Source organism: Calidris pugnax, unplaced genomic scaffold (assembly GCF_001431845.1).
Source record: "Calidris pugnax isolate Ruff unplaced genomic scaffold, ASM143184v1 scaffold41, whole genome shotgun sequence".
Taxonomy (NCBI): domain Eukaryota; kingdom Metazoa; phylum Chordata; class Aves; order Charadriiformes; family Scolopacidae; genus Calidris; species Calidris pugnax.
This window is the reverse complement of record NW_015094509.1, coordinates 11,848,990-11,870,443: the sequence shown is the minus strand read 5'-3', so window position 1 is coordinate 11,870,443 and position 21,454 is coordinate 11,848,990. Positions and strand designations below refer to the sequence as shown.

The 21,454-nt window shown below is 34.1% G+C and overlaps 1 protein-coding gene across 5 annotated transcripts in view; it reads right to left on the bottom strand.

Moving 5' to 3' along the window:
* Positions 1-21,454, bottom strand: part of RIMS2 (regulating synaptic membrane exocytosis 2) — a 457,774-nt gene that overhangs the window by 138,902 nt on the left and 297,418 nt on the right. The window contains exons 20-23 of one of the 5 annotated variants that reach the window (XM_014965521.1): positions 13,883-13,948; positions 13,201-13,308; positions 10,822-10,887; positions 8,378-8,440 (exon numbers count right to left, since the gene is read on the bottom strand). The exons of the other annotated variants lie outside the window; for them this stretch is intronic. Coding sequence (XP_014821007.1) covers positions 8,378-8,440; positions 10,822-10,887; positions 13,201-13,308; positions 13,883-13,948 — 303 coding nt within the window. The remainder of the gene's footprint in view (positions 1-8,377; positions 8,441-10,821; positions 10,888-13,200; positions 13,309-13,882; positions 13,949-21,454) is intronic. 5 annotated transcript variants of the gene reach the window in all.

The following is a 21,454-nucleotide window of genomic DNA, read 5'->3' as shown; positions in this document are numbered from 1 at the left end:
ATTTTGTTACATACATTTTGGGGGGGGTAAGTTTTCTGAGTTTGGTTCTTGATAACATAGGGGTTTTTTATACATGTATGATTTGGCTTGCTCCATACTCTTGACAAATGGGCTGAAATGTTTCCAATGTCTCAATAATGACTATCCATGCAATAGTCTGTTTCCTGACAATTTATGAGTAAAAATATTGCTATTGTGTTAATTTATATATCAACCTTGGAGGAAAAGAACAGCTGACAAAATATTGTCTCACTAATACTAAGGACTCAATTATGCAGTTTAATTGACGATTTTTACTCATGACTAGTTTTTTACATACTGCTTTGTCTTTAAAGGTAGTACTCTTGATGGTCAGAAATGCCACATTCCAGCTGCTTCAATTACCATGTAGCACTGTTAACTATTATTAGATTCAGGATGTCTGTCCAAAAATATAGGCTAGGGCTACAGTGACAGATTCATACATGGTGCTTGGACTGCAGTCAGATGAAAATCTATAACACCATTAGTACTTGCAGAGGTTCCACCAACTAGACAATGTTTGATTCATAATAATAATAAAAAAATAATCTTCCAACCCTCAGCCTCAAGAACTGTGCCAAAACAGCAATGGAAAATGTTACCATTAGAGATGTGACAGGGAGAAAGAGGATTGAGTAAAAGACAATTTCTTGACCAAGCAGTCTGGTCTTCTACTATCTTATGCAACTAATTATGCCATTACTTCCAGAAATTAATCAAGCCCAACTTTTTTTCACAATGGAATTGGCCTGTTTGCAAGGAGTAATATTTGCTAGTAACATCCTAGAATACATAAAATCAAGTTAATTTTAAAAGTAAAACCCATACCCTGTCAGAGCTACTTAATTCACACTCCTCTCAGCTCTCCTTGAGTAACTCAACAGCTATAGAATACAAATGGGGAACATGTACCCTTCAGGACTTTTCCTTGAGCGAATTCCTTGAATGAAGTCAGTTATTACAAAGAGTGACTGGATGGTGATTAAGTGTAACAAGAAGCTGAATTTTAATTAGTATCAAAAAAGAGAGACATACCACAGCCTCATTATGAAGAGTCTTATGTTATTAACAGCATTTTATTTCTAAAAGACCATATTGAGACAGAGTACAGTTTTCTCCAGGGTGGCCAACTTTGCTGAATGGGTTGATAAAAGGTTCATTAAAATTAATGTCTTTTCAAGACTTCCATGAGGTAACGGAAGAGCATAGGAAGGAGTTGCCACAGACAGGTTCAGAATAATACCATTCACCATGAACCTACATCTATAAGCTCCTAACAAGCAAACACACCACAGTGAGACACATAATGGCAATTATAAGCTAAGGCACTAAAGACTGAAGGAAAAGTACAATGAGCCTGGAACAAAACCACAATAAAATTACCTCACTTCTTCTATCAGTTCTGTTTCTGAATGGGAAGCTTCATCAGCAAAAACATCCACTGTCTCGCTTCTTTAACATCGTGGATAGACAAAGAAACACAACCTTAGCTTTGATATGAATGTTGCTTACTTTAGGTAACTGTTCAAGAGAGGTTTCAGTGCTATGGGAGGTGAGAAAGGTGTCAGCCATCTACATGGTGGTTAAAAATATGACCATGGGAACTATGGGAATAAATTATTTAAAAAAAGAAAAAATTCCTAAATTCATCAAAATTACAAAAGAGAATACAATCATAGTCCAAACAACCGACCCCTACTTTGTGTACCCACACGTTTAAGAACATTAGTGAGCCCACACAGACTTTCTTCTTTGGGTCTGTCACACAAAGAGAGCTAGAACAACCCTTCTCCTGCCAGTGAGAGAGGGGGCTGGAGCACACCACAGCACCAGCTGGACAGCACGGTGAGGGGTATCGTCCCGTTTTCTATTTCTCTCTCCTTCCAACAGCAAGTAGGACACACAGAGAAACAGGTGAGTAGCAACCACCTGATTCTCATGAACACTTCATGAGAAGTTAAGCCTCTTTCACTTGTTACTCCTAAGGCCTCATTCTCTTTAGCTGCTGCATAAGAAGAACTTTTTAGGATGTTAGGGATCTGACCCATTAGTATTAGAAGGCAGAAAGGGATTTTTACTGTTAGGAACAATACAAATGGCTTAGTGGGCGGGTTTTGAATTATGCACAGCACCACGGAGCCACTATAGCTACACACTATGCTAACAAATAAAGGCCTCAGATAATTCATATTCAATAGTTAATATAAATATTCAGTTTGCCACAATCTGCAACTGGTATTTACTTCTGGCGGAAAAACAACCATGAGTTCCCCGAACTGAAGGAGAACATGGATTTTTGGCAGTGAACCTTTTGCTTTTTTAGGTGAAGCTTTGGCACCGCTGTTGCCTTGTAGACCAAAGGTTTCAAAGACTAAAGTGAATTCTGACATGAAACTGATTTGTTATGCTCAAGTTACAGGCTACATGCTGCAAACCTCTGAGTATCCACTGCAGCAAATGGAAGGCTATATAAGCATACTGACAGTCTTCCACTTGAAAGCTTCACTGGGTGGTTTTAGATAATACACATATAAAGAACAATTCAAAAGACAACTTTACTGTCTGGAGTGAAGCAGGCATATTCTTTGTCCTCATATATGTTTTGTCCTTTTAACAGTAAACACATGCGCTATATGGTCCAGGTCTTCAGGAATTAACTGTCTTTTTAATAGAAAAATATCACTCCAGTAACCTGCTTGGACAGTGAAGCTCCGCACCTACCACAGTATACAACTATGCCTTAGTATCACAATCCAGCCATAAGTGAAGAGGGGGAGTTTTTCAAACACCTCAGTGAATTAAAAACAGAAATTCCTAACTTTTCAGATAACATTTCACAGAGTCACCATGGTTGGAAGGGACCCCTGAGATCACCACGTGAGGGTTTATACTCTCAAGTTATCTACATGAAAGTTTCCTCTTTTCTCATCATAATTCATATCGTATGAATTACTAATTTTTTAAGAGGGAAATATAATAGTCTACATTAAAGTATTCAACATCCCTATATTTTAATGTATGCTAGAGCTGTTTATCTTTGCTAACAGATTTTTCATTATGAAAAATGCAATTAATGAAATGTCAAATAGTCACCTCCTCCATTTAGTATTGCCCACCATAGCATCCTTCTGCCTTTGCTAAGGAAAACATGCAGAGTGGGCGGTCTGTTTCCCTGTCAAGGTCTACGAGACCTGTGAGTGTAACTCTTCCCTACACTGACGGAAGAGTACAGTAGTGTCTGCTTCTTAACGAAGCACACCTATCACTCTGACACTGTTTGAGCTCTCTGTAAGCCACCAGGCAGAAAGCTCTGTGAGTATTCACAATCTAGTTTTATATTCCCAACCCATCAAAAATTAGAATTAAAATCCCGTACTATTTAGGTGCCACTGTAAATTCTAGTAACTACGATATCTAACCAAAGGTGCTACGACATTTTGTTTTAACTACTGATTTATCTGCATTGTTCTATATTCATATTCTGGAAATTTCAAAAGCTAACTCTTCTCAATGCAGAAAATAACCATTTCTCATTTTTAATTTTTCAGATTTGTTACTTTTCTTAACAAATATGAAGGAGAATTTTCAACAAATGAATACATTCATTGATCTAAACTGGTGTATAGAGAAATCTTTATAAAAGATGGACATTTTTCAACAGTAAGCAATCATTAAAGCTTACAACAGAAATCAAAATTATTTTTTCCCAAAAATAACTGAAAGCAGTTTATTAGGAAGCCCATGTTAAATTCTTTTACTGCGTGCAAGACTGAAAAAACAAGCTATGACATCAGGCCAATCATAATTTTAGTACAAGGTTGTTCTTGTAACAAAAAACTGAAGAAATAAAAATAGAATTGCTGTAGGATTACAGTACACTACAATTCAGCTCCTAGTGCATCTTTTTCATCTAGAAACACTGAGCACAGAACAAGAAAAATACAGTGATACATTTTCTAACAATCATAATTTCAAACTCCAGCTAATATACAATGGTAATACCTGTCAGTGTCTGTGGATGGCTGCTGGATTTCAATCCTTGGACATGTTACTCTTCTACTAGCTATAGGAACTTTGCTGTTTAGTCACAGACACAAGATCCTCTGTTAGCATAACACAGATAAGCATGGCTACAAACAACTGAGATTTCTAATACCAAGCAAACTTCAATTTGAGTCATAAGTACTGTAATGGAAAATGAGAAAATGGGAAGGAGCAGTATACTGCCAAGAAGCTACATAAACTGGTGACTGGGTATCTCACTGAGTCACTAATTCATACCTATAAAGAAACTTAATATAAGTTTTTAAAAGCCAGGAACATAATGCTTTTAGGTACTCTTACAAAATAAAGAAAAAAAGGAAGCAAAGCAAGATGTTTTTGCTGCAGTAATATTCTATCACACTTTTTATATATGTAGTATATATATCTATACACATACATGCACACACTCACATGACCTACTGACATGCACATTACACTGTGGTGTATGTGACAACTACAGGTATATCTACATGACAGCCACAGGCATGACTAAACCATAACATGGCAGTATCCAAACTACTTTTCCACTCACTACCCCCACTAAGCAAAGCAGAGCTCAGGTTGTGCTCCACATTGCTACACGCAGACCGCTACAGCTACAGAAACTCAGTTGCTTACAGCTGGCTTAGGAATCTGTACGTGGCATTGCAGTCACTTTGGTGGTTCTGTTCTAGACATGTCTAATCATGCTAACACGTGACAGCATGGTACAATTATAAAAATGCTTAAAGAAAGCACACATAGCAATATCTACAGAGATTTACTCTTCAAAATGTGTTTCATCATCAATAGATTGTAAGCTTGTTAAATTACTGAGGAATAGCAAAGCCCTGCTTTACATATGGAGTCAGACCGGATAGTTTTTCGAGGTTCTTTCTAACACAAATTAGTTTCCAATTCTATGGATGCAGTCATAGGTTTATGCTAGCTATTACAATCAAATATCAATAAAACTTCTACATAGTGTCAATCCTGGAACAATTAAGACTGAAATGATGTGCTCAAAACAGTTCATATCTTCTTTATCTGTAAAATCAGACCAAATTAATTTTGTGTATTTTAGAGGAACAGAACTGTAACACATTTGAAGGGAATATAGTAAAAAATTTTAATCAATGTTTTCTTCATAGAAGTCTCAACATTAATTAAAAAGAAGTGATGAATGCTTTTGAGAAAGAGGCCTTTTAGTTAACACTACTTGTAACTGAATTCAATGAAAGCACAGCACAACACAGCCAATGAGCAAATAACAATACCACTAATTTCACTTAACTAGCTAACTTCAACTAGTTTAAGAATCAGTTTCCAGTATTTTACTCAAAGGCAATTTCTCAAAAAATGAACCTTGCTACCATTTCCTTAAACAGAGATGAACCAACGAATGCAAGTAACAGATGTGTTACCTTTTATCTTAACAATTTATTTAGCTTGCACTGACTTTATCATCTTAACATTTATTCCTATTTTTATTCTTTGCCTACAATATGAAATGCTCGGAGGTATTCTTTCACTACTAATTTAAGAGTGTGAGAGACTGAGGCTTATTTCTGCTATAATATGTTAAGTGTTTATTTTTACTTTATTGTTTCTGGTACTTGTAACATACATTTTCATTTATATAGCCAGCTGCCTTTTATAGTACCTTGTATTTTGCCAACTACTTCCAACTTCCAGCATCTTTAACCTAGACCCTCAACTGACACATATTAAAAAATCACACTGCAGGAAGACATATCTCTGTCTTCATGAGATGACTCACTGAAGATCATGATAAAACTGATTAGCATTCAAAAACCAGGAACTTAAAATTCTCAAAGAAGAGAACTGAAATCCTCCGCCTCAGGTCAATTTTATAACTGAATATATTGCTACAATTCTCTTCTGATAATAATCTAAATTTTGATAAAAGTATCAGAAATATTCCAAAGTATTTCAGCTTTATACTATAACTTTATTATATATTTTTTCCTATTTCAGAATACCATATTTCACCCACTCAAATGTAATGTTGTGTGATAATGTATGAGCAATGACAGGAATATTCAAGGGCTTTAATGACCATGTGTTTCATGACTGGAGAGTAAGTGGTACATATGACAATGCATAGAGAAGCTTGAGAGAGAATCAATGAGAGAACAGCGTTTCCTAGTAGAACTTGAATGTTCAAATGCAGTTCAGCAGAGCACTTAGACTATAGATTAATCGAGTGAATCAGTTTTAGGCTTAAAATTAAGCATGTACCTAAGTATGCCCTTGCACAGTGCAGGACTAAATGCACTGAATGCACTGAAAAGTACTAGTTTCTGGTGGGTTTTGTGGTTTTTTTCCCCAGATCTTAAATACAATTTTATTTGCACATGGCACACTGTATTTAGTGGGCCTCTTCTTTTTTCAGTAACATTTTAAAAGACCAATTGTATGACAGACATTTAATTAGTAAAATATCATAAACAGGGCTTAATACTGCAAATAAGTGTTCATCTGTCTTCTGAACTTTTGGTAACAGACCTGTAATTCTGACCTCACTGAGGACAACAAGAGTTCTGTCACTTGACGAGTCCCGGATTTCAATCAGATCATTGCAAGACAAACAGTTATGTAAGACTTTATTATGTTTTAAGCTCTTAAATTAAGAACGTGCAAAATAGCATACTGTTTCTGTTAAAGGCATTCTGTAAATCCACTGATCTTAATAGTATCAGATCCATTTCAGTAGTCTTCATCCTATTAAAGTATGTTCTATGCCTTACGGTCTACCTAAAACTCATATTAGTTCTCAAAAATGTTCTCATTTTTTATTTCTTTTTCCACAGCTTTTAGGAGCTAAATTTAAATGGGGACAGAAAGTACTAACAAATAGTTTCTTTTTCAAGTTAACAATCTGGGGTTTTTTCCCCCAATATTTACCTACTGTAGCATCTATGCAGTACTGAATCTAAGACAAATGAAGTAAACCAGAATTATTTAATGTGACTATCAAGAGCAAATACAAAAGCTTTGTCTACACTAAGCACTTCCCAGCCTACTTCAAATGCTGTCCATTTTCAGTACGCTTGTGCACTTTCCCTGGGATAACTAATAAGCATGGCCCTTGCAGTAACCACAAATTAAGTGTATACTTCAAACATTTAACAATGAAGAACCAGCAAACAGCAGCACTATGGTTCAAAAAGCTAGGGAAGAAATATGGTCTGAAGTAACTCTGTAACTGCACTAATGTTAAGCCAAAAGACCATCACAAACTTCTCCTCTCTAGAGAAGAAATTAGCATCAAAATATTGAAGGATTAACTGATTAACTCTGTTTTTTAGCAGTTTTCTTTAGTTTCAAGTTGACAAAGTCACTTATGTTCTCCTTCAGTCTCTGAATTCCTTATACAGAATTCCTGTTTTAATCAACATATACAGGACAAATACAAATCACAATTTTATTTAAATAGCCTTAGGACTGCAGGGGAACTGTGACTAAACCCTTTTATATATACTGTGTGTACATATATATACACACATATAACAAATCCCTTTCAATATAGAGTATCACTTTGCATGGTTTTTTATATTCAACTGAATATAGTCTAATAGTCTTCCAGTGATCCATTTTTGGTACATAACTATTTCTCCAGAGAGATATATTGACTTGTAACACCACAAAAGAATAAATGGAAACATAAAATTTAAAATATGGCCAGTAATTAACTCACTAATAAGTAACTAATTCAATATTCATTCACAAAGTAAGTAAAAATAAAGAAGAAAAATCTTATAAGACCAAGAAGAAAATGAGGGAGAAGCTGCAAATTCAAAGAACTAATAGCAAGGAAAGTCTGTGCACTCCCTTGATCAGGAGCCAGCTGCAGTTGGGAAGAACTGAAGATTGTAAGGTACGCAGCGCTTCACATGGGTTATGCATCAATCACACAGGAATATAGGTTAGACAGTTAGAACTGAGATAATATCTAAAACTAAAAAGATTAGGTCTCAAAGACACGTTCCCCAGCACTGTGAATATAGGCAGGTATTATCAGTCAAAAAGCCCTTTTTCATTAAAGCGCCCCTGAACAGTGAGAACATGATTTAAAAATAGTTCAAGCATAATTAATATTCTTTTTCTATTTATAACTGAATAAAACAGCTTGATCTTGGAAAAAAAAGAGTAGCACATAAATGTGCCTTAGTTCAGAGTCAAGAAAGAAAGACATCAAGAAAAATATTCTTATTAGGTACAATTTTTTGGTACACTTATAAATGACCTCTTATTATAAAGATTAGAAATATATTTTAGCTATATCTGTTACACTACACTCTTTACTTACCCGTAATTTTCAGCTGAACCATTGACTACATGATCTGCCCATGAACTTGCACCATTGTACCACCTTTACAACGCAGTTAAAATAAAAAAGTGTTACAAAGAAACATGTTTTATTAATAACACTCTAATTCATATGACATGACTACTTCTCAATAAAACGGGAAGCTCTTCAAATGTTCCAAATAATTTTGTACATCACCTACTTTCTCTTAAGTATGAATAAAACTCAATCTTTTTTTAACTAAAACCCAAACAAATTATGCTTATTTTTTCCATATATAATTCTTAATACATTTCACCTTTACTCTTTTCAGCAGTTTAGCCATGTTTCATAAAGACTAATTGATCCCATATCTTTTCTTACACAAGTTTTCACACTTTCAATGGTTACTGAGTTTGTGGAATAACTGAAAAATTATTACAGCGATATAACGTGAACAAAAATAACATTCTATATAGCAATAGTTTAAAATACTACTTTTAACTTCAAATATCTAACTTTTAAAAATTCATTTTACTGTTTGATAGGGTGCTTAGTTATTAGTTAAGAAGCAGAAGATAACTCACTTCACTCAGATTAAACAATGAAAACTCATTAAATTTTACACCTATGTTTACACCATGTCAGATACTGAACATGGGCTACATAAAAATCTGCAGCATCATTTCAGCAAATCAGTTGAAGACTACATGTAGAAATATTTTAAGTAGAACCATAGAGAAAATAAGTAATGGGATAAAAAAAGCTGCCTTCATTTCAGAAACCAGGGGATAAACTGCTTATGTGCCATTACTTCAGTATATTAAGAGTACAGGCAAATCATGCAACATTTGGTTAATGTGTTTCAACCGGATGTTTGGAGTTACAGATTTTCAGGACCCTGCCTGAGTAAAGCCTTTGAACTGCAATAATCCCACTACTCAATGATTTCCACAAGACAGTGAGTGAGAAGCAAGACTGGGATTTTCAGAAAAGATCAAGGGACCACAATATTATCAACCTGGGTATAAATCTTCCTTTGTCTGTACTGAAAATCCTAGCCAAAATTCTACAGGATGAACTTTTTAATGGCTTGAATACACTTATCCAAGGGTTTTCATGAATCTGTTCCCATCAACCACAGCAGGATACATGAAATATTTTTTGCATGACTCCATTTTTTCCCCAACTTCTCAGATTTCAGAATCTGGTGTTCTACAATATCTTTACAAACTGAATGACCCCATACCTTCTGGTCACTGTGTTGAGGAAAGACAGTATGGAGTGCAGTATACGCTGATGTCACTCAGCAGCTCTTGTGTCTTTTATATCAAATTGGATAATATGGGGAATGGCATTTTTTTGCATGGTGTGTAGCCAGATCAATGACTGGATGAAAGTTATTTAATCTAATTTAATTTTAAATTGGATTTAGTTCAATCTAAATTAGAATACAGATGGAGAATGACAGGTATGTATTTACACTCTCCGTGACGGTGTGTATCTTTAAATCTGAAGCCAGTCTCTTCAGTTATCCAGTATTTTAGGCAAGATTCTTCTATAAAAGTACTGTATTATAGACATCATAAATATATAAGCATGGCTTTAAAACTGCAGTGCATTTTTTTGTTAAATATGACTGTATTTACTCATAGCAATGAAATAAAAAACAAAATTTCTCGCTATTAGTTATCCCTGCTTTACCTGCTCCAGAGCTGTAGAGAAAAATTATATACTGACTCAAAACTAAACAGAGAAATATAAAAAGTCTATGTGTGCAAAGGGAGAGGAACATCAGCTTGCTTCTTTCTTCAGATTTCCTTCTTTTTGGACTTTGCCTAGCTCTTTAAACATGAAATGCTGTTATCAAATAACTATTTCCAGAGACACTCTAAAAATTTCCAGATGATGCGTCAGATTATAGTTATATTATGTTCACGGTGATACACTATATGCATACTAAAATTATAAAGAACAATACTACTTTCCTTCCCAGCACAGCAAGCATGCAACACCAATTTGAAGGCATTTAATCATTTTAAAGTCAATATCGGTCACAACATGTCAAAAGCTGAGGACCTTCTTAAATGACTCAGGATATTAAAGAATGAAATTGGGGATTCTAAATTGTCCTATAATCACCCCTAATGACTGAAAATGCTAGCCATTAGGAATACACTGCAGCTAAGTGGGGGAAAAATTGTCTGCTGTACCTTGAAGAAAAAAATTTTCAAGTTAAGGATTATGCTTAAAAAAAAAATCAAAAGACAAGTCAATGGAGAGCTAAAAGAAAATGAGGGGCTTAAAACTGTGGAGATTAGTTGTTCTGTATTTAGAGAAATACTACATAAAGTGCTCTGTAAATTTAAATATTATTATTCTAGGTCAATTAAAAATTTTAGACTACACTTCAGAAAAAATGTATTATTCAACTTTATCTACTTTTACTATATACATTAAAATACCTTTCAGGAGCATAGGTTGTGTCGTCATAATATGAATTAGGCACTCTTCTCTCCTGCCTAGTCCTCCTGAATATGGAATAAACAGCACAGATATTTCAGAAATTTTACAGGGTGCTTCTTACATGTTTTCCTTCACTGTATTACCAAGATAGTGATGAATATAGAGCATATTTATCTACAGTAGTATCTTCTGAACATGTATTTTCATATATATGTCAGAACATATATATGTGCAGAACATTGATTGCTATTTTGATGAATAGTGGAAACTGGAGTTATTTCACATGCTTAATGAAGTGAAAGGAAAAAACAGGAAGCGAAGTGGTTGCTTGATATCAACATGACATTGATTAGGCAGATGGAACTAAGAAGACAAGACTAATACCTTGACCTACAAAAATAATGTAATTTAAGGTAAACATTTAACTGGGAAAAAGTGTAAAGATAAATGAGGAAATACAATTTGGAAAGTAATTTTTCATATATTTCCAACAAATAAAATAAGGAAGAGGAAATAACTTCACTTTTTCAAAGGATAAGGAGGAACTGGATACAGATTATTCTTATTGGTCCTAAAACACTAGAGAGCTGCTTGTGAGAACATGGAAAGGCAAAAAGTATGAAAAACTAGGAAAAATGATAGTTGCTATAAGGTACTCAGAGCAGTTTATATCTGGTAAGATGACTCAGGTAACTTGAACACTAATGTTACCCACAGGCAGTCTGCTCTAACACTGAGCTAGAGATTTTCACTTCATGTTGGATTTTCCTTTCTGACTCCATGAGGAATTGGCTTTAATAGCCTTCTCTTCCATAAAGCCTTGGAAAAGATTTACTCCATCTCACTGCATAAACCCCAGCTTTTTAATCTTTCTGCAGTACTATCACTTTTGCCCTTTGTTTTAATCGATTTTACTTTATTTTCAAGAAATGAATTTCTATAGGAACAAAGATAGAGATTTGCAAGTCAAGATCCTCGAACTAAGACAATTTGATAATAGCTCCAACTTCCAGCACAGTCACAGACACAGCCAGCAATCTTAAGCAGGTTCAGATAAACTAATGCAAATGTAAGTATATAACTAAGGACAATAATAGTATATAAAAATTAACTACTGAAATAGCATGAGAATGAGCACACTTCGTTGCATATTTTCAGAAAACACATGAAAAATCCCTCCCTCTCCTTATTAAAGTTTCTACAGGCAGACTGAGCTATTTACACACTTTCTTTAGATTAGGTTTAATGTAAAATATCATAATTTCAAAACAAATCTTTAACTGAATTCCGAAGTTTATACTGCCAATTATACTATAGCTTTGGACAATTTTTAAAAAGCAGTATTTCCTTGGAGGGGGTATTTCTATGATACTATAAAAGTTTCAGATTCTATTTTGTTTCTGCAACCAAAAGTAGTTTTACACTTACTAAATACATGGTTATATATGATCTGAATTCAAAGCAAACTATAATGAACTTCTCAGAGGAACTCATAGCCAGAGTGAAGCCATGAAGTGAATATATCAAGAGTTCTTTAGTTCTTGCTATGGAAATTTTTCATGGCCCCTTTTGCAATGCAATCCCCATATCAACCATTGTATCTGCTATTTGAGATTTGAAGCCACCAATTCCTTTTTATTGGCTCACAGCTTCTCAGATTTACAACCTTATTTCTAGGCACACACAGCCATGTAGACTTTTACCTGTTTTGCAGTATTTTCTGAAAATATTGTAATCACGGTAGTACACCAGCATGTCTTACTGTATCTCTTAAAAGCCACTGTATTTCAAGTATAATTATTTCATAGAATTTATTACGGGCTCAACTTCTCTCTGCCATGTATTTAACATATAAATAGGAACTCTGATGTTCTGTAATCACACATGGATATTACGAACGTATAGAAGTACTCGTAAATTACAGAATAAACACTATACAAATATCTACAATGTAAGCTTTTACTTTTCTCTCTGTTTTTCAGTATAGCAAAGTATGAGATTGCAGAAAGACTCTATTTCTGTGTGCTTTGAAGTAGATAGGATTTTCCTCATTATTTGAAAGAGAATAGTAAGTACTGTAAGGACTTTGGAAAATTCCAGCAAAAATAAGGGTTATACATCTACACATATACTACTAATATCCATATAACCTAATTTATGAAACTGACTTCTATAAAGCTATTCAGCTTCTTTGGGATTTACTCATAGTCCTGAGTAGTCAGTTTTAGATACATACAGACTCAGAGAGTATTAAAAAACATCTTCACTGTATGTGCTCATCGCCTAAAACATACATCCCATTCTCAGTTTGGAAACCAGCCACAGTACTGTCAAAGTATAAGCGGCAGAGCTAACGATACGCTCCACATCAGTTATACCTCTCAAGATCATAGTAAGCACCCTCAGAATAGGTACGGCACATCTTACGGGAGCGAAGTAATCTGATTGCATCTTCACAAAATAGAGGATACATTGCATGATCCTGGCTGCCAAAACATAAAGGGTGAACACAATGAAAAGCAACACAAAGATGAAATGAGGACAAACCAACATGAAAAGCAAGCAATGTCAGCAACAGAACAAAACACTGGAACAAAACTCAGCTGGAACTTCGGTGAATTTTGCAAAACTACTTTTAAAAATTAAGGTATATTGGCCTTCAGCTAAGACTACAAGAAAAGTATCACCTTTAACATGTAACACAGCTGTACATGTATGACATTCTGTATATGAAAATCATACTACTAGCAGATATTTATGTTTGTTGATTTAAATAATTTTATTGAGTTTTTAAAAGACATCAGAATGATGTCAATATAGCACTGCCTTCATGGACCACCAGTTGTAGACCATTAGCAGTGAAAATATGTTTAAAAAGTGAAACATGAAGATTACCCAGTGTTTCTCTACACACTATATTAAGAAAGCTAATGCTGATATAACTCAACACTTCTAAGTTTTCTACCACTATACAGAGTCTAATGAACACAGAAGTGGACATGTAGGTACATAGAAGTACATGCATTATCCACACAGAGTCACACAGAGGAAAACATATACCTGGCATCTCTGTAATGGTGATCTGTGGACTGGGTATATCGGGAACGAGGCAAAGTAACATAATGACTGAATAGATGGCAGAAAGAAAAATGCAAATATGAGACAATAATGTGGAGAAGGAATGATACATATCACACAACAGATAACACAAAAATCTGAGAACACAGGAGCTACAAAAGCATTGTAGAGGGTACCGAAATTATTAATAAAATCAGAAATCTGATACACAGTTCTAAAGGTAAAATTATCTAGATGACTCACGCATTTATTCTGAGAAGACAGTGGGAGACAATGGACTGAGCAGATAGCTAAAATTTGGGATTTTTTATATCATTTCAGTTAGGAGAAAAAAATGTATAAATATCTGTCTGAAAGCAATCTCAAGAAGTCAGATTGCCTGTTTCTTTGCTTGAAGGCAGTGAAAACTTCAGGATGAATAATATCTTTTGCAGTAGTTTACCTAGTCTGTCTAAAAGGCTACCACCATCAGAAAATCTGTCCCCACCTCTGAGTGTAAGTCTTCCTAATATTTATCTTACGGTGATAAAAGAGGAATTTAGATGAAAGCTCTGTAATTATTTAAATAATTAATGAAGAGCTATAACATCTGTAACAGAATATACAAAAAACCTAACTTATGCATTACAAAATAATAAAAAAAAGTATTTGTCTTGTTTGTATTTTGAAAATATGTCAAAATATACTTATAATTGTTACAGCACTAGATATTTTCCAGTTATTAAAAGTAGAAGAATACTATTTCTCTTTCAGTATAAATATATACACACAGTACAGAAACAATGGTTTTGAAAATAGTTTTTTTCTTCCAATACACAAGGAATTATTAGAATGCAAAGGAGTTCCTAGACTATAGCTCCTCTGAAGCTGGGGTAAATGTCTAACCACAGAAGTCCACATTGGAATTGTAAACTGCTTTCACAAGAAACATATGTCTATTCTCCACTTTTATTTCTTATATCTTAATTTGCTTATAATTGATGACTTTGTAGTAATCAAACACATTGTTACAGGTATCTCTATTACCTACATTTAATATCTTTGCCTCTTTTGCATGTGGATAAAATGTATCATCAGCCATATTTAAATATTCTTTATAAGCATATTAGTTTAATTAGTAGAGGAGATGCTTGTGCTCGCTTTTTATCAAATAAATCAAAGGCACAGTCACCACTATAAAAAGCTTCTAACTTAAGTTCCTGATTATGCAGTTTAAACTTTGCAGTTTGTTACAAGAATGAGGAGCTGTGCACAATTCAGCAGGGCACAATTTGATATGGTACACTGAAAATTTGAAGATGAGATCCTAAGAAGGCCTAACAATCAAGAAAATAATCATAGAGCTACACTGCAGGCTGCAAAAAGTATTAGGGTTCCTAAACCAACACAAGTACCAAAAGCAGTCTACCCATAACAGCCTGGCAGTCAGCATGGTGCTAAGAAGCATTAAAAAGTAATACCATCGTGTAACACCCACATATAGAACAATCATAGGAGTCTACCCCACAGCAGCTATTATATGTGTGATGATAGCAAACAACTGCATACCAACCTATTCTCACCACTATGTGGTGACATTCCCAGGCTATATCCACATTAATCTGCCCTTAAATGATTTAGATGCAACCCTGAAATTAACACCACAGAAGTGCTGCAAATATTACATGAGTATTAATAAGTAATTAAGTGTTTCCAGCTGGTAGATGACATTTTCGTGTTAATAATACACTTCTACTTCCTCTTTTATCTCTCCAGTGAACTGTCTTGATAGTCTTGCAAAAATATGACAACAATAAATATAATATATTCATCTACTTTTTTAAGAGCAAAGCTTTAAACAACAGTGGGACTTCAAGCAGATAACGTGTTGCAGAACATGAAATTCATGGGAATGTAATTGTTATTTGCGAGCAGCTTAGCTTATTGTCCACAAGAACGCACAGCCCAGACCGCTCCCTTCTCTTACTTGTATGTGAATGAAACATCCTCAGTTAATGCTCTGCTCAGGATTTGAGACCTAACCACTTTTCAAATCCTTACCAAACTATTTAGAGTGCCCAACTTCTGCAAAGTTTTGCATTAATACTTCTAGAAACTTAGAGCTCTAGTGTTACTAGCAAGTTCTGAGACTTTTGCTTGTGAATGTAAAGCAGTTCCAACTTTTTTTTTTTTTTTTTTTTTTTTTAAATTCAGGAATTCAGAATCAGAGAAAGTTGGCATTTAGACACAACCACTTATACAGTTTGACATATAATAATTTTAACAAGTTTGAAACATGTTTCCTCACCACCCAGAACTCTGCTTGTCCATATTGTGAAGTGACCTAAGGCTTAACTTAGACATGACCTGATCCTCTAGTATTACTGGCTATTTATACTTTTCCCTACTCTTTAGAGCCCATATTATCCATGCTAACTCATAATAGATAATAACTCACTCTAAAATATTCTTACAAGTGCAACGTAAAAAATGAGATTATGTCTGAATTCATTAAGAAGATAAATCAGTTTTATACAGGAATTTACACGGCCACTTTAGTAATATAGTACAGGGCATTCATCATAAATCAAGAATATATAGCCTAATGAAGTTTGAGCATTTTCATATCTCTAGCTACAATAATAATAATTATAGAGATACTATTCATGTAAGCATGTGTGCCTGCCTGGAAATGGTTTCTGTTGAAGTAATGTTTTCAATAAAATATGCATGGTTAGTGGAAAAGAAAGGGAAGATGCATGCCATATCTGTATTGAAGAGAGAATGATTGACATCACATAGGTCAAAATACGACAGTATGGACATTAGAAGGCAGCATATTTTTCTGTGCTTTTTGTATTTCAAAACATTCAAAACAATGTAGAGCAAAAGGCTTAAATGCCATCTATATTCTGAGCGTCCAGTCAATACTTCACTATTTGTTTATTATTAACACTTTATGTATTTAGCTTAAAATCAATTCTTTATGTTTTTATATATGCTAATAACATAACACCAAAAATGCCTGTGACATCCCTAATTCTCACTGTCCAAAACTGAAAACATGTGCAACTTTCATTTGGCTAATATCTAGTCTAAAACACTTAAAATTACAATATAAATAAATAATAATTTAGTAAAATCACTAAGCTTTGCATTGCTTAACAGAAAAAGAACTCCAGAAATGTTCTAGATCTGCATCCAAAATACATATGTCTTTTGAGCCATTCATGAAAATCATGATCTCATACACATATATAAGTAGGAATACACGGAAGACCCTAGAGACATGGACAAGATTTAGGTACAGCAGATTTTTAAAAAGACACAAGATACCCTTTTTTGGCAACCTTCATTTAGACTTACTGCCTTTTACCACACATTCCTTATTTGCTACATTTATAGTAGGTAATGGCAGAAGTATATAAAATGATTCTATGGCAAAATGAAAATATTAGTCTGCATCCTCACAGATTTCTGAAACATTATATATTTCGTTACAGATAGCACAGGCAAAATTTGCAGCAGCAACTCATGTCACCTGTCAAAATAATGAAAGTAGTCTGATAAGGCAGTATTATAGGTTTTGCCATATGACCATTAATATACACACATCCTACACGCACACACACACACAAAAAACAGACTTCCACTGTTCTGACAAGAAGATTCCAGACATGTAGGCAAACACAGCAACTTCCCTTTTTAAAGTGAACAGAAAATGATGACTTAAAATTTTCTGCTAGTTCCCACCTATTTGCCCATTTCTTTACAACTTTATAGAAATCCAGTGGACCATGAGAGTAAAAAAAAAAAAGATTCAGTGAGCAATTAGATTGCCTAACTGGAAGTACTTAGTTTCCAGGAGCAGGTTTGACATGTAGAACAGTCTCAGAAGCACACTTGAACACACACGCAGAGTGTCTCTCTGAACCACTGTGCAAGGGCAGTTTAACCTGGTCTTTACTGCTTGGGGTATTATACTCAACAGTAAAGGTGAGGCATTAGAAGACAACCTATTCTTTTCAAGTTTCATTCTCTATGATGAGATCTCACAATTTGATTAACATTCCAGCTCCCCGGTTAGAGTGGGAAGTTGACTCTCAATTATTTCTGTGGAAAGGATGAAGTACTGAGGTCCTGACAATCTTGTGCTTATTGGAACATCCATAATAATTCTGAATACAAAACAAGACTTTCTGTTCCACTGATAGAACTTGCATGAATCAAACCCAGCTGACACAAGAAACTTCTATCATACTATTACTATTTATCCATTCTGATAGCTTTTTCCAGTGTATTATCTGACTGTAATTTAAGTGATACATTGTATCATTGGCAACACTACTATCCTCCATTTTTAGTAACACTCTTACATACTTTTACAGTTGAAATAGCAAATCAAAAGTATGGCAAGTATGAAATTATTCACATTGCTAAAATAAATATGATTTTTTTTTACTGGTATGAATTTTCCTTTAACCAAACACTCTCAAGCTTTTCATGGTAGTGAATGATTTTGGTCTTTCTGGGTTTTATTATAGTAAGCCAAATTTTTGACATGTATTTTGGCATTTACTTTAAGATGTGTTTTAAAAAAACACCTCTTTCAACAGCATGAAACGAACAAATTGTTCAGCAGAAAGTCTGTATTTAAATGTGCTAATGAAATCACCTCTCAGTAATAGAATTGTGATAGTCATGCTAGTCCCAGCATAACAAGATATCATCCCTGAAGTAATTCAAATAAAATGGAGACAATTTCTTTAAATAATCATGGCTATGAGTACCTCATTACTTTAATATAGTAAATACCAACTTTTGTTCCTTAAAATGGAAACTCTGCAATAGTCCTGATGAAGGGATACCGGACCAAAAATTTGACTTGTTTTTTCTCTCGTTTTCTTATACATGCCTAGTAGGAAAACACCTGTACTTTAGGAGATTTCTCACATTTTCACTGCAAGACTATTTCAGGTAGGCAACAAAGCTCCACACATTTTGATAAAATGAACTAGTACACCTATATTAAATATATCAGTAACAAATTAACTTGATTTCCCACTTTGAGCTACCAGTACACACACTGCAATTCTGATATTTTTGCTAATATAGCAACAGATACAAACTTTAACTGTAATTTTACCCTACCAACAAAAATCTGTATTTGATTTGACAGCAACATTTGACATATTTAGAGGCCTGGTGTTTGAAATTAAAATTTTCTCAAATTAAATTAAACAATTTGTGTCTTCAAACTTTTTTTAAATAATTTGATTTTCACTTCTAAGCATGCATTCAAGTGTGAAGAAATATTTGCCATTAGATGGCAAATTAGATCATTAGATGAATTTGCCATTCAAATGTGAAGAAATATTGCCATTAGATCTGAGGTCATTAAACATTTTCGTATATGGTTCCAACTAACTCCATAGTGTCATATACTTTAGAGAACTTTATGTTGAATTATGTGGAAAAGAAATTAAATAATTTTCTTACTCATATTCTCAGTCATATTTTAACTTAGCAACTGAGCAAATATACAAGAAAGTATTTTTCAAAGTCTCTTTTTGGCAAACAGCTCCAAGGAGTAAATAGACCATGGAAAAAATAAACCATCAAAGCTGTGGGAAAGCAAAGTGTGATTTTTTTTTTTTTTTTCAGAGGTAAGTGTGGAACAAAACAAGGATGACAAGCAGAGAGATTATTAACCTACACAAAGGTTCAGGTTTTCCACTTCTCCAAACTGCCTGCAGTTCCTCCAGGTTTCAGAATTAATAACATTAAAGAGTTACTTTAGGGACTGGTGCACTCACCATTGCTTTAGATTATGTAACACAGACAGTATCACAAATATTCGTTAGCAAAACTTGAAGTCTAGTAATCTTTCCATTCATAACACCACTGTCAAAATAACAATGAATATAAAGTGTAATAAATGTTTGGGAATAGTCTTTCTCTATTCTTCTGAGTGTTGCCTAAAACCACTATGCTTCAGAGAACGTATGTTGCAATAGAGGCATAACTAGTTAACAATCTGATTACACAGGCAACCACTCACCATGTACAAACAAGAGAACTTCTCTTCGTGTTTTGCAAAATACAGATGACATAAATATATTCAGAGATTCAGAGCACACCTAACAAGCAAGTATCTATTAATCTGCAATAGTCACATGAAAGTTCAATAATCTTACCACCAACAACTTTCTGACATTGTTTTCCTGACATATTCTGAAAAAACAATTCTTTCTCTAAGCCAAGCCAGTCCAGTAGGGGTTATTTGATTGAAATTATGGGGAAAGACTGCAGTGCTGTACATCCAACCACCTATCCATTTATCTGGGAGGCAGCAAGCAAACTCGCACAGTGAAAAAACCCAGAAGCATTCCGTAAGGCATATACAGGCTCTAAGGACAAGTTCAAATCCTATTTCAAGGATGACTGGTCTAAAAATCAACATAATGTTATCCCAAAAGCATTCTGTTCTTTTCTTCTAAGGAAACAGCTCAGAATCCTTAAATTATTGGCTTCTGTATGAAAATCAGATAGCCTCATGAGCTAAATAGCATTCTTCTTTTTTATAACTTAAATAGAAATATTAAAAAGTTTAATGCAAAAAGAGGTTCACCTACAGTCTATTATACTTGTAATGAATACAGTTAACATTCTGAATGATGAATACTTGATTGCTTTTCAATATCTTAATCTTTTTGCCCATTTGACTTTTTTTGGCCAAATTAAATTACAAATCACTTGAATAGATAAGGTTGAGGGTTTTTTGGTACTCTTTTTTCTAACTTACCAAATTAGGAACAATTAATTATGCATGTTTTTTCTGGATAATTTTGTCTTACGCTCCTTATAATCATTGACCATCACATTAATGTTGGCATATTCACGTTTTCTGTTCAATATTGCTACCAAAAGGCATTGATTTTTTAAATTCTTTGTATTACAATTAGCAACACCCATTATGTTCTTTGATGTCACTTGAGGAATAACCTGTAATAACCATCTGTAAAATTATTAACTTCAAATACTAGTCACACAGCACTCAATAAGATTACAAAATATATCTATATTACTCCTTGCTATATGCAATTATGAAATAGGACAACATCTAGCAATCATGGCCCTCTGATTCTAATGTGCAGGTTTTCAACCTGGTGTATAAGAAGCTGGAAGATTTTAAAAATGAAAGGCAAAAATGCTTTTTCTTTTGATTTTCTGGTCTGAAGACAATGAAGTGGGAAAGATCTTATAAATTATTTTTTTCAATGTCACAAAGGCACTACCACAATTAATTCAGCAATTTTAACTACATTAGCCAACTATTGCGTGCAATTCTTTTTTACATCATTAAAATTCATAGAGGTTGCTCTAATTACTCTTTGGGAAGTTATATTAAGCGAAACATTAGTCATGGTAAAATGTGCCTCTAAACAGAAAGACCCTGATTTCATTCTCACACACATTTCCGTAACTACCCCCCCCCCCTCCAAATGGCTCATAAAGTTGAGAAAAAACAAACACAGTGCCAGAAAATATATTTTTTTTGTCTGTGAATTGCAT